General features: G+C 54.2%; 1 protein-coding gene across 1 annotated transcript in view; it reads right to left on the bottom strand.

Annotated features, from left to right (window-relative positions):
- The window catches only part of LOC140392893 (tumor necrosis factor receptor superfamily member 3-like), a 178,093-nt gene that overhangs the window by 2,817 nt on the left and 161,595 nt on the right, over positions 1-13,681 (bottom strand). The window contains exons 8-9 of the mRNA XM_072478656.1: positions 8,254-8,282; positions 4,011-4,293 (exon numbers count right to left, since the gene is read on the bottom strand). Of these exons, the coding sequence (XP_072334757.1) occupies positions 4,011-4,293; positions 8,254-8,282 (312 nt within the window). The remainder of the gene's footprint in view (positions 1-4,010; positions 4,294-8,253; positions 8,283-13,681) is intronic.

Raw genomic sequence — 13,681 nt, forward strand, 5'->3', positions numbered from 1 at the left:
GAGGGAGCTCCGCACTGTCGGAGGGTCAGTACTGAGGGAGTGCCGCACTGTCGGAGGGTCAGTACTGAGGGAGTGCCGCACTGTCGGAGGGCCAGTACTGAGGGAGTGCCGCACTGTCAGAGGGTCAGTACTGAGGGAGTGCCGCACTGTCAGAGGGTCAGTACTGAGGGAGTGCCGCACTGTCGGAGGGTCAGTACTGAGGGAGTGCCGCACTGTTGGAGGGCCAGTACTGAGGGAGTGCCGCACTGTCGGAGGGTCAGTACTGAGGGAGTGCTGCACTATCGGAGGGTCAGTACTGAGGGAGCTCCGCACTGTCAGAGGGTCAGTACTGAGGGAGCTCCGCACTGTCGGAGGGTCAGTATTGAGGGAGCTCTGCACTGTCGGAGGGTCAGTACTGAGGGAGCTCCGCACTGTCGGAGGGTCTGTACTGAGGAATTGCCGCACTGTCGGAGGGTCAGTACTGAGGAAGGCCCGCACTGTCGAAGGGTCAGTACTGAGGGAGTGCCACACTGTCGGAGGGTCAGTACTGAGGGAGTGCCGCACTGTCAGAGGGTCAGTACTGAGGGAGTGCCGCACTGTCAGAGGGTCAGTACTGAGGGAGTGCTGCACTGTCAGAGGGTCAGTACTGAGGGAGTGCTGCACTGTCAGAGGGTCAGTACTGAGGGAGTGCCGCACTGTCAGAGGGTCAGTACTGAGGGAGCTCCGCAATGTCGGAGGGTCAGTACTGAGGGAGCGCCGCACTGTCAGAGGGTCAGTACTGAGGAAGCGCAACGAGGCAGGCGTTGGAGGAGCCCCTGGGCTGAGGGAGGTGCTGGATAGTATCAGGGGTATGAAGTCGGGGAAGGTCCCTGGGCCGGATGGTACCGAGCGGAATTTTATAAGGAATTTGCGACGGTCCTGGCACCACATCTGTTGGGGGCGTTTAATGAAGCACTGGAGAAGGGGGAGTTGCCAGAGACGATGACGCAGGCAGTAATCACACTAATCCTGAAAAAGGGGAAGGACTTGGTGGAATGTGGGTCATATAGACCCATATCACTATTGAACACGGATGTGAAAGTATTGGCTAAGTTGTTGGCGGGGAGGATGGAGGAGTGTGTCCCGGGGGTGGTTGCAGAAGATCAAACAGGCTTTGTGAAGGGCAGGCAGCTCGCGAGTAATATAAGACGGCTGTTGAATGTGGTGATGAGTCCGTCGGGGGCTCTGGTACCGGAGGTGGTGGTGTCCATGGACGCGGAGAAGGCATTTGATCGGGTGGAGTGGCGGTACTTGTTCGAGGTTTTGGGAAGGTTTGGGCCGGGATTTGTGGCATGGGTGCGGTTGCTGTATGTGGCACCAAGGGCGAGGGTGAGGACGAATGATATGAGCTCACAAAGCTTTGACTTACACAGGGGTACGAGGCAGGGGTGCCCGCTGTCACCGCTGTTGTTTGCACTGGCCATAGAGCCATTGGTGATGGCTCTCAGGGGTCGGTGGACTGGTGGGGATTATGAGGGGACAGAGGGAGCTTCGGGTGTCGCTCTATTCCGATGACCTCTTGCTGTAGGTTTTGGATCCGTTGGAGAGTATGGGAAGGATTATGGGCATGCTGGGAGGTTTGGAGGGATGCCATCTACGGTAGCGAAGGATAGGTTCAGGTACTTGGGGATTCAGGTAGCGAGGGAATGGACGGGGCTCCATAAGTGGAACTTAACGAAGCTGGTGGAGGAGGTCAGGGAGGATCTTAAGAGGTGGGATACACTGCACTTAACGTTGGCGGGGAGGGTCCAAGTGGTGAAAATGAATATTCTGCCGAGGTTCTAGTTTATCTTTCAGGCTGTCCCGATCTTTACACCAAAGGCTTTTTTTTCCGGAAAGTGGACACGATCATTTCTGACTTTGTATGGGCGGGGAAAGTGCCGAGGGTGGGGTGGACCCTGCTACAGAGGCAGAGGCAGCAGGGGGGGTTGGCATTGCTGAACTTGCTTCATTATTATTGGGCGCGAATGTGGACAAGGTGCGGCGGTGGTGGGATGGAGAAGGGGTAGAGTAGGTTAGGATGGAGGAGGAATCTTGTCAGGGGTCCAGTTTGAGGACTATAGTGACGGCAGCGTTGCCAATGGCTCCGAGTAGGTATTCAAGGAACCTGGTGAAGTCCACGGTGAAGATATGGAATCAGTTGAGGAGGCATTTTAGGGTGGAAGGGATGTCGGTGCTAACTCCGCTGTGCGAGAATCATGGGTTTGAACCGGGGGGGATGGATAGTGCATACAGGAGTATGGAGGTGGAGGGAAGTGGGGCTGGTCAAGGTGAGAGATCTGTATTTGGAGGAAGGATTCGCCAGTCTGGAGGAGCTAAGGGAGAGGGTAGAGCTGCATAGGGGAAGTGAGTTCAGGTATCTACAGGTCAGGGACTTAACGCGAATGATTTGGAGGGGGTTCCCTAGGTTGCGAGGATACACTCTGCTGGAGCGACTGCTGCTCCCGGATGTGGAAGGGGAGGGAAGAATTGGGGATAAGTGGCTGGGGGAGCAGGGAGGCGAGTGGGTGGTGAAGATCAAAGAGAAATGGGAAGCGGAGTTGGGAGGGGAGATCAATTGGGGATTATGGAGTGAGGCACTGTGTAGGGTAAACGGGACCTCCTCGTTTGCAAGGATGAGCCTGATACAGTTTAAGGTGATGCACAGGGTGCATATGACTCAGGTGAGAATGAGTGGGTTCTTACAGAGGGTAGCAGATGAGTGTGAGAGGTGTGCGCGGGGGCCAGCGAATCACGCGCACATGTTTTGGGGTTGCGAAAAATTGGGAAGATTCTGGGCGGGAATGTTCGCAGTCTTAGCCAGGATAGTGGAGGAGAGGTGGACCCGGACCCTTTGGTGGTGATATTTGGGGTTTCAGAGAAGCCGGAGCTCATGGAGAGGAGGAAGGCCGATTTCGTGGCCTTCGCCTCTCTGATTGCACGGCGGCGAATTTTGCTGGAGTGGCGGTCGGCATCGCCACCGGGGGTAGCAGCTTGGTTGGGTGACCTGTATGACTTCCTGCGATTAGAGAAGATAAAGTATGAGTTAAGGGGCTCTTCAGGGGGGTTTGAGGAAAGGTGGGGGATGTTTGTGACCGTGTTTGAGGGGCTTTTTGTCGCCGGGGAGGGGGGTGAAACAGAGGAACAATCTGTACAGACTGTATAGTTGATTGTTGGGAAGCATGTTTCCCAGGGTGTTTGTTCGCTGCAACCTGTTTTGATACATGTTTGTAATAAAATACATTTTTTTTAAAAACGTACTGAGAAGGGTCAGTACTGAGGGACCACCTCAATGTCAGAGGGTCATACTGAGGAACCACCTCCATGTCAGAGGGTCAGTACTGGGGGAGCGCCGCACTGGGTCAGTAATGAGGGAGTGCTGCACTGTCAGGGTCAGTACTGAGAGTACCCGCACTGTCAGCGGATCAGTACTGAGGGAGTGCCGCACTGTCAGAGGGTCAGTACTGAGGGAGCGCTGCACTGTCAGAGGGTCAGTACTGAGGGAGTGCCGCACTGTCAGATGGTCAGTACTGAGAGAGCGCTGCACTGTCAGAGGGTCAGTACTGAGGGAGTGCCGCACTGTCAGAGGGTCAGTACTGAGAGAGCGCTGCACTGTCAGCGGGTCAGTACTGAGAGAGCGCTGCACTGTCAGAGGGTCAGTACTGAGGGAGTGCCGCACTGTCAGAGGGTCAGTACTGAGAGAGCGCTGCACTGTCAGCGGGTCAGTACTGAGGGAGCGCCGCACTGTCAGAGGGTCAGTACTGAGGGAGTGCCGCACTGTCAGAGGGTCAGTATTGAGGGAGTGCTGCATTGTCTGAAGCTCAGTACTGAGAGAGTGCCGCACTGTCAGAGGGTCAGTATTGAGTGAGTGCCGCACTGTCAGAGGGTCAGTACTGAGGGAGTGCTGCACTGTCAGAGGGTCAGTACTGAGGGAGTGCTGCATTGTCTGAAGCTCAGTACTGAGGGAGTGCCGCACTGTCAGAGGGTCAGTATTGAGTGAGCGCCGCACTAACCAATAATGCCAGTAGGTTTGTCACCGCCCCCTTCGAGTTTTACTGTCCCTTGATTGGGCAAGGTCTGACCCTCTTCACGGCTCCCACTCGTGCTTTCTCCCGATTGGATGGTACTCCTGTCAGCTGCTGCTTTCGGCTCACAGGGACGTTCCTGTAAAACTTCGGACTCCAAAGGCGGGGAGGTCAAGGCCACTGGAGTTGTCTGTTGCTGAGCGAACTCACTTGGACACAAAAGCTGTTCACCTCGGAGGGCGTCAGGAGAGGTATCATCAGTAGTCTGGGCCTGGAGAGCAAGAGATGTGTTACCATGGAAAAGAAGGCGAGATGGACAGATGAAGAGAGCAATAGAGGGGACACAGCAAGGAACAGAGGGATATAGAGAGCGGACACACTGGGGAACAGAGGGATATAGAGTGAGGACACTGGGGAACAGAGGGATATAGAGAGAGGACACACTGGGGAACAGAGGAATAAAGAGAGCGGACACACTGGGGAATAGAGGGATATAGAGAGGACACACTGGAGAACAGAGGGATTTAGAGAGAGGACACACTGGAGAACAGAGGAATAAAGAGAGCGGACACACTGGGGAATAGAGGGATATAGAGAGGACACACTGGGGAACAGAGGAATAAAGAGAGTGGACACACTGGGGAATAGAGGGATATAGAGAGGACACACTGGGGAACAGAGGAATAAAGAGAGCGGACACACTGGGGAATAGAGGGATATAGAGAGAGGACACACTGGAGAACAGAGGGATATAGAGAGGACACACTGGAGAACAGAGGGATTTAGAGAGAGGACAGTTTGGGCAACAGAGGAATATAGAGAGCGGACACACTGGGGAATAGAGGATATAGGGAGAGGGCACATGGGAACAAGCATATAGAGAGAGGCCACATTGGAAAACAGAGGGATATGGAGAGAGGACACGGGGAAAAGAGAGATATTTACAGAGGATGCATTGGGAATCAGGGATATTGAGAGATGACACACTGCGAACAGCGGGATATAGAGAGAGGACATGAACAGAGGGATTTGGAGTGAGGATACACTGGGGAACAGAATGATTTAGAGAGAGGAAACACTGGGAAAGAGGGATATAGAGAGAGAATACACTAGGGAACAGAGGGATATAGAGAGAGGACTCATTGGGATAGAGGCATATAGAGAAGAACACACTGGGGAACAGAGGGATGTAGAGAGAGGACAAACTGGGGAACCGAGGGATATAGAGAGTGGACACATTGGGGAACAGAGGGATATAGAGAAGGGCACAGTGGGGAACAGAGGGATATAGATAGAGGACACACTGGGGAACAGGGATATAGGGAGAGGACACACTGGGGAACAGAGGGATATAGAGAGAGAGAGACACTGTGGAACAGGGGGATATAGAGAGAGGACAAACTGGGGAACAGAGGGATATAGAGAGAGAACACACTGGGGAACAGGGGGATAAAGAGAGAGACACACTGGGGAATGGGGGATAAAGAGAGAGACACACAGGGGGATATAGAGAGAGGACACACTGGGGAACAGAGGGATATAGGGAGAGAGAACACACTGGGGAACAGGGGGATATAGAGATAGAGAGACACTGGGGAACAGGGGGATATAGAGAGAGGACACACTGGGGAACAGGGATATAGGGAGAGGACACACTGGGGAACAGAGGGATATAGAGGGAGGACACACTGGAATACAGAGGGATATAGAGAGAGAACACACTGGGGAACAGAGGGATTATAGAGAGAGGACACAGTGGGGAACAGGGGGGTATAGAGAGAGACACACACTGGGGAACAGAGGGATATAGAGAGAGGACACACTGGGGAACAGAGGGATATAGAGAGAGAGACACTGTGGAACAGGGGGATATAGAGAGAGGACAAACTGGGGAACAGAGGGATATAGAGAGAGAACACACTGGGGAACAGGGGGATAAAGAGAGAGACACACTGGGGAATGGGGGATAAAGAGAGAGACACACAGGGGGATATAGAGAGAGGACACACTGGGGAACAGAGGGATATAGGGAGAGAGAACACACTGGGGAACAGAGGGATTATAGAGAGAGGACACAGTGGGGAACAGGGGGGTATAGAGAGAGACACACACTGGGGAACAGAGGGATATAGAGAGAGGACACACTGGGGAACAGAGGGATATAGAGAGAGAGACACTGGGGAACAGAGGGATATAGAGAGAGGACACACTGGGGAACAGAGGGATACAGAGACAGGACACACTGGGGAACAGAGGGATATAGAGAGAGAGAGAGACACACTGGGGAACAGAGGGATATAGAGAGAATACAAACTGGGGAACAGAGGGATATAGAGAGAGAGAACACACTGGGGAACAGGGGGCTAAAGAGAGAGACACACTGGGGAACGGGGATATAGAGAGAGGACACACTAGGGAACAGAGGGATATAAGGAGAGAGAACACATTGGGGAACAGGGGGATACAGAGCGAGAGGCACACTGTGGAACAGGGGGATATAGAGAGAGGACACACTGGGGAATAGAGGGAGGACACATTGGAATACAGAGGGTTATAGAGAGAGGCCACACTGTGGAACAGGGGGATATAGAGAGAGGACACACTGGGGAACAGAGGGATATAGAGGGAGGACACATTGGAATACAGAGGGATACAGAGAGAGGACACACTGGGGAACAGGGGGGTATATAGAGAGAGATACACTGGGGAACAGGGATATAGAGAGAGGACACATGGGGGAACAGAGGGAAACAGAGACAGGACACACTGGGGAACAGAGGGATATAGAGGGAGAGACTGTCATGTGAGAGTACCTTTAAGAAATGGGTGTTTGTAAATGGGTGTGTATCTAAATATCTGTAGTGAGAGTACCTTTAAGGAATGAGTGTTTATTACTGCAGTGATGTCAAAGAGTGGGTGGAGCTGGGCTGTCTGTCAGCTTTTTACTTTTGTTTTAGGCTGTTTGCTGCAGGGTGTGTTTTAGTTTCATTTTCAGAGCTGGATAGCTGCAGTCACAGCCAGAAGGTGTATGAATATCTCTCTGTAATCTAAAAAATGTAAATCGATCCTTTGGTGATTTAAAACTAATAACTGCTCTCAGTAGTGACTTTAATCTGATGTGCTTCCGTTAAAGGTTATGTTTTTTTAAGTCTTATGGATGTTAAAAGGAAAGCTTAAAGGATTACTTAGTGTTGTCGTCTTTGGGGGTTGTATTTGAATTAATGGTTGCTAAAATGTTCACTGTATGTTTTAAAAAGGTTAACTTGAGTTCATAAAATAAACATTGTTTTGCTTTCAAAAATACTTTTCCATTTCTGCTGTACCACACCTGTAGAGTGGGCCGTGTGCTCCCCATGCCACAATCTATTAAAAGTTGTGGGTCAGGTGAACTCCATGATACACTTTGGGGTTCTCTAAACCCTGGCCCATAACAGAGACACAATGGGGAACAGAGGGATATAGAGAGAGGACACACTGGGGAACAGAGGGATATAGAGAGAGGACACACTGGGGAACAGAAGGATATAGAGAGAGGACACACTGGGGAACAGAGGAATATAGAGAGCGGACACACTGGGGAATAGAGGATATAGGGAGAGGGCACACTGGGGAACAGAGGGATATAGAGAGGGGACACGGGAACAGAGGGATTTGGAGTGAGGACACACTGGGGAACAGAATGATTTAGAGAGAGGAAACACTGGGAAAGAGAGGGATATCGAGAGCGAATACACTGGTGAACAGAGGGATACAGGGAGAGGACTCATTGGGAAAGAGGGATATAGAGAAGGACACACTGGGGAACAGAGGGATATAATGAGAGGACACACTGGGGAACAGAGGGATATAGTGAGAGGACACACTGGGGAACAAATGGATATAGGGAGAGGACACACTAGGGAATAGAGGATATAGAGAGAGGGCACACTGGGGAACAGGGGGATATAGAGAGAGGACACACTGGGAAACAGAAGGATATAGAGAGAGGACACACTGGGGAACAGAGGAATATAGGGAGCGGACACACTGGGGAACAGAGGGATATAATGAGAGGTCACACTGGGGAACAGAGGGATATAGTGAGAGGACACACTGGGGAACAAATGGATATAGGGAGAGGACACACTAGGGAATAGAGGATATAGAGAGAGGGCACACTGGGGAAGAGAGGGATATAGAGAGAGGACAGGCAAGGGAAATCTAGGGGAAGGTATTATATTTTCGGCATTACCTCTGGGTCAGAAATGCAGCGTTTGAAAACTGGACAGAAATAAAAATGACAGGATATCAGTGACATGATCAATCAAACACCTCCTATCCAAAATTAACTCTATTACAACCTCCAGCCCCTACACCCCTCCGTACTTTCGCAACCTACTCCAGCCCCTACACCCCTCCCTACCCTTGCAACCTGCTCCAGCCCCTACACCCCTCCCTATCTCTGTAACCTACTCCAGCCCCTACACACCTCCCTATCTTCGCAACCTGCTCCAGCCCCGACACCCCTCCCTATCTTCGTAACCTGCTCCAGCCCCGACACCCCTCCCTATCTTCACAACCTGCTCCATCCCCGACACCCCTCCCTATCTTCGTAACCTGCTCCAGCCCCTACACCCCTCCCTATCTTCGTAACCTGCTCCAGCCCCGACACCCCTCCCTATCTTCGTAACCTGCTCCAGCCCCGACACCCCTCCCTACCTTCGCAACCTGCTCCAGCCCCTACACCCCTCCCTATCTTCGTAACCTGCTCCAGCCCCGACACCCCTCCCTATCTTCACAACCTGCTCCAGCCCCGACACCCCTCCCTATCTTCGTAACCTGCTCCAGCCCCTACACCCCTCCCTACCATCGTAACCTGCTCCAGCCCCGACACCCCTCCCTACCTTCGCAACCTGCTCCAGCCCCTACACCCCTCCCTATCTTCGCAACCTGCTCCAGCCCCTACACCCCTCCCTATCTTCGCAACCTGCTCCAGCCCCTACACCCCTCCCTATCTTCATAACCTGCTCCAGCACCTACACCCCTCCCTATCTTCATAACCTGCTCCAGCCCCTACACCCCTCCCTATCTTCGCATACTGCTCCAGCCCCTACACCCCTCCCTATCTTCATAACCTGCTCCAGCACCTACACCCCTCCCTATCTTCATAACCTGCTCCAGCACCTACACCCCTCCCTATCTTCATAACTTGCTCCAGCCCCTACACCCCTCCCTATCCTCGCAACCTGCTCCAGCACCTACACCCCTCCCTATCTTCATAACCTGCTCCAGCCCCTACACCCCTCCCTATCTTCATAACCTGCTCCAGCACCTACACCCCTCCCTATCTTCATAACCTGCTCCAGCACCTACACCCCTCCCTATCTTCATAACCTGCTCCAGCCCCTACACCCCTCCCTATCCTCGCAACCTGCTCCAGCCCCTACACCCCTCCCTATCCTCGCAACCTGCTCCAGCCCCTACACCCCTCCCTATCTTTGTAACCTTCTCCAGCCCCGACACCCCTCCCTACCTTCGCAACCTGCTCCAGCCCCTACACCCCTCCCTATCCTCGCAACCTGCTCCAGCCCCGACACCCCTCCCTACCTTCGCAACCTGCTCCAGCCCCGACACCCCTCCCTGGGCCGGATTCTCCGATCCCTGACGCCAAAAATGGGTTCGGCGATGGGGCGGAGAATCCCCGATGATGCCGGAATCCGGGGCGGCGCCGCTTTTGTGATGCTCCACCCCCTGAAAAGCGGTGTACTCTCTCACGCCGTCTCCACGGCCTCCGAACGTTGGCTGAGGTCCACAACCGGCTGAGTCCCCGATCGCGTGGGTCGCATGTGATCTCACCCATCGGGAACTTAGCGTGGCGGCTGCGGACTCAGTCCCGCGCAGCCGCAGTCGGGGGAGGACCGATCCACGGGCGGGGGGGGGGGGCACTATGGTGGGGCGGCCCGGTGCGCGCAAGCCGGCCGAAGGGTTGGCACTATTTTGCGGGCCAGGTCCGCGAGCGAAATCCGCCATGAAGCACGGCGCGGCCGCTGCAGGCCGCTGCCCTGTCCCTGTGCGGCCATGGTCCCGGCAACTCTCCAGGCCGTATCGGCAGCTAGAGCTGGGAGCTCTACGCTGCCTGGCTGCTAGCCCCCCCCCCCCCCGGTGTAAAACACCACCGTTTTCACGCCGGCGTTGTGACATCCTACGGCCAAGCTCTGATGCCGGCATCAACGGGTCTCAGCTGGCAGCTATCCGCCCATTCCCAGGGGGCTAGTACGGCGCCGGAGTTGTCTCCGCAGCCCGAAAGCTGGTGCGCCACGGCCGGCGTGATTCCGTGCATGCGCGTGGATTCCAACCTCCGTGCCTGTCCCAGGCAACATGGCGGAGCCCGACCGCTGCGGAGGAACATAGGCCCCCAAGGAACTAGCCCGCACGCCGATCGGTAGGCCCCGATCGCGGGCCAGGCCTCCGTGGAGGCCCACCTGGGGTCGCCCCCTCCCACCAGGACGGCCCCCGCAGCCAGAACTCCGAGGTCCTGCCGAGTGGCACCATACCCAACCCACGCCAGCGGGACTCGGCCGTCACTCGGCCCTTCGAGGCCCGGAGAATCGCCGGGGGGGGGGAGGGGGGGAGCTTTCAACGGCCCCCGACCGGTGTGGCGCGATCCCGCGGGCGCCCGGGAATTGGCGCCGCAGAATCGGCAAGCCGGTGTCAGAACGGCGTGGCGCAATTCTCGCGCCCTCCCCGGCGCGTGGTCGGAGAATTCCGGCCTTAGTCTCCCAAACGGAGAATCCAGCCCCCAATCTCTGTAACCTCCTCCAGCCCCTACATTCCTCCCTATTCTTGTCACCTCCCCAGGCCGGCAATTGCCTTCAGCTACCTTGATGCCCAGCTTTGGAATATCTTCATAAACCTCCCAGCTCTCTCTCTCTTTCTCACTCTCTCCCCGTCTGACTATTTGTCTCCCCGTCTGTCTCTGTCTCTCTCTTTCTCTGTCTCTCTCTCTGCCTCCCTCTCTGTGTCTCTCCCATGCCCTCTGTGTCTCTTCCCCTCTATCTGTGTCTCTCCACCTTCTCTCTCCCTCTCTGTCTGTCTGAATCTTTCTGTGTCTCTCTATCTCTGTTGTGTTGTGTAATTTGGAATAACACAAGCTGCCACTTGATGCAGTTTTGAGTAAAAGATGCTCCAGACTTTGAAGTGAGTTCAATGTGTTTTATTGAACTATTAGCACAGTTCTCAATGAGTTTGACTCTCTGCTAATCTAAATGTAGTAACTCAGTCTAACTGAACCAGCCTTGCTCTAAGCCACGTGCTGGGGTGTAGCTGAGGATACACACTGTCTCACTCTGTAGATGTTGGTCTGTGGGAAATACCACCCCTGAGTGTCCTGACTGCTCATTGGTCATGTCCTATTCGATGTGTTCATTAGCTGCATGTTTGCAGATCATGACATCTCCCTTTGTTTTATGTTTTGTTGGCGTATGTGAATGTATTTACATGTGAATGAGTCTGTCTAATGTGACTGACGGAGGACAACAGAACAGAGCAAACAAACGTTCACAAGTCCAGTCTCTGAGGCTTGCGTCTGATCCTGGTTGACCGCCGGAGAGGTGGCGGAGGGGACAACGGCGCCCTGACAGGCGGGACGGAAGCCTGACTGGTGGCCTCGTGGTGCGAGGTATCAGGAGGTGGCAATTCAACATATGGAAATGGAGGAGAAAGTGGTTGCGGGCAAGCAACTTTGCGCAGTGCCCGTCGATTCCTTTGCACGGTGGAGCCATCAGCCATACGTACAACATAAGAGCGGGAAGCGGCCTGTCGAACAACGACAGCCGGGGCAGACCACCCACCACCCGGTATCTTGATCCTGACAGTGTCTGCCGGGGATAGCACGGCCAGATTGGTGGCATGGGCATCATAGCCCTGCTTTTGACAGTCTCTGAGCTACTGCACCTTCTGCAGCACCGGGAGGTGATCCAGGTTGAGCAGGTGTATGGCTGGAAGTGTCGTCCGCAGGTCCCTGTTCATCAGGAGTTGAGCCAGCGACATGCCAGTGGACAATGGAGTCGCCCTGTACGCGAGCAGGGCAAGGTGTATGTCGGAAGCAGAGTCCGCGGCCTTGCAGATGAGCTGTTTCATAATGTGCAGCCCTTTCTTGACTTTTCCATTGGACTGCAGATAGTGCGGACTGGAGGTGAGATGCTGGAAATTGTATGACCTGGCAAACGTGGACCATTCTCGACTGGTAAAGCACGGGCCATTATCGCTCATGACAGTGATTGGAATGCCATGCCTTCAGAACGTCTCCTTAAAGGCTTTGATGACAGTCCGAGAGGTGAGGTCCGGGAGCTTCAGCACCTCAGGGTAATTCGAGGAATAGTCGATGGTCAATACGTAGTCGCGACCATTGGCATGAAAGAGGTCGATGCCAACCTTGGACCACGGAGAGGTCACTATGTCATGCTGTTGGAGCGTCTCCTTGCTCTGCGCTGGCTGGAACCGCTGACAGGTAGCACAGTTCAGGACCATGTTCGTGATGTCCTGGCTGATGCCGGGCCAGTAGACAGCTTGCCGGGCTCTGCATCTGCACTTCTTGACGCCCAGGTGTCCCTCATGAATCTGGCACAGCACCAAGCTCTGGAGACTGAGGGAATGACAATCCTGTCCCGCTTGAGGAGGATACCATCAATCACCGTCGGGTTATCCTTCACATTGTAAAATTGTGGGCACTGCCCTTTCTGCCAGCCATTGGTGAGGGTGTGGATGACGTGCTGCAAGAGGGGGTCTTTGGCTGTCTCATCACGGATGAGAACTACCTCCTCATCTGTCACCGGGAGAGTGCTAGCACACAGCTGCACCTGCGATTCGATGTGCTGGATGATCTCCAGCGGCTCACTGGGCGAGGTGACGGAGCGGGACAATGCATCAACGATGATCAGCTCCTTGCCAGGTGTGTACACCAAGGTGAAGTCATACCTCCTAAGTTTAAGCAGGATTCTCTGCAACCGAGGCGTCATGTCGTTCAGGTCCTTGTGGATGATGTGGACCAGAGGCCTATGATCCGTCTCGACAGTGAATGTCGGCAGCCGGAGACATAATCATGAAATTTGAGGATGCCGGTGAGAAGACCCAAGCACTCCTTCTCAATCTGAGCATATCTGGTTTCAGTGGGCGTCATCGCCCTTGATGCGTAGGCGCCCAGGATGATGTGTCATCTCGTTGAAGCAACACCGCACCGATGCCATCTTGACTCGCATCTGTGGATGTCTTTGTCTCCCGGTCCAGGTCGAAGAATGCCAGGACTGGTGCAGTGGTGAGCTTGGCTTTCAGCTCCAGCCACTCTGTCTGGTGTGCTGCCTTCCACTCAAAGGCAGTTGACTTTTTCACCAGGTTGTGTAGGGCCGTGGTGTGTGTGTTTGGAATTAACTTGCCCAGAAAATTGACCTCAGGGACCTTCATCGCCTCGATGGCCTTGGTTTTGTCTGTGTCCGGGCGCACACCATGCTGTGAGATCTGGTTGCCTAGGAACTTGAGCGTCAATGTGCCAAAACAACATTTGGACCAGTTTAACTTTAGGCCGTTGGCACATACATGGCGGAATACCTTCTGGAGACGGGACACATGTTCTTCAGGGGTCGCGGACCATATGATGATGTCGTCCATGTACAGATGAACCCCTT

The sequence above is a fragment of the Scyliorhinus torazame genome, chromosome 16 (genome assembly GCF_047496885.1).
Source record: "Scyliorhinus torazame isolate Kashiwa2021f chromosome 16, sScyTor2.1, whole genome shotgun sequence".
NCBI lineage: Eukaryota > Metazoa > Chordata > Chondrichthyes > Carcharhiniformes > Scyliorhinidae > Scyliorhinus > Scyliorhinus torazame.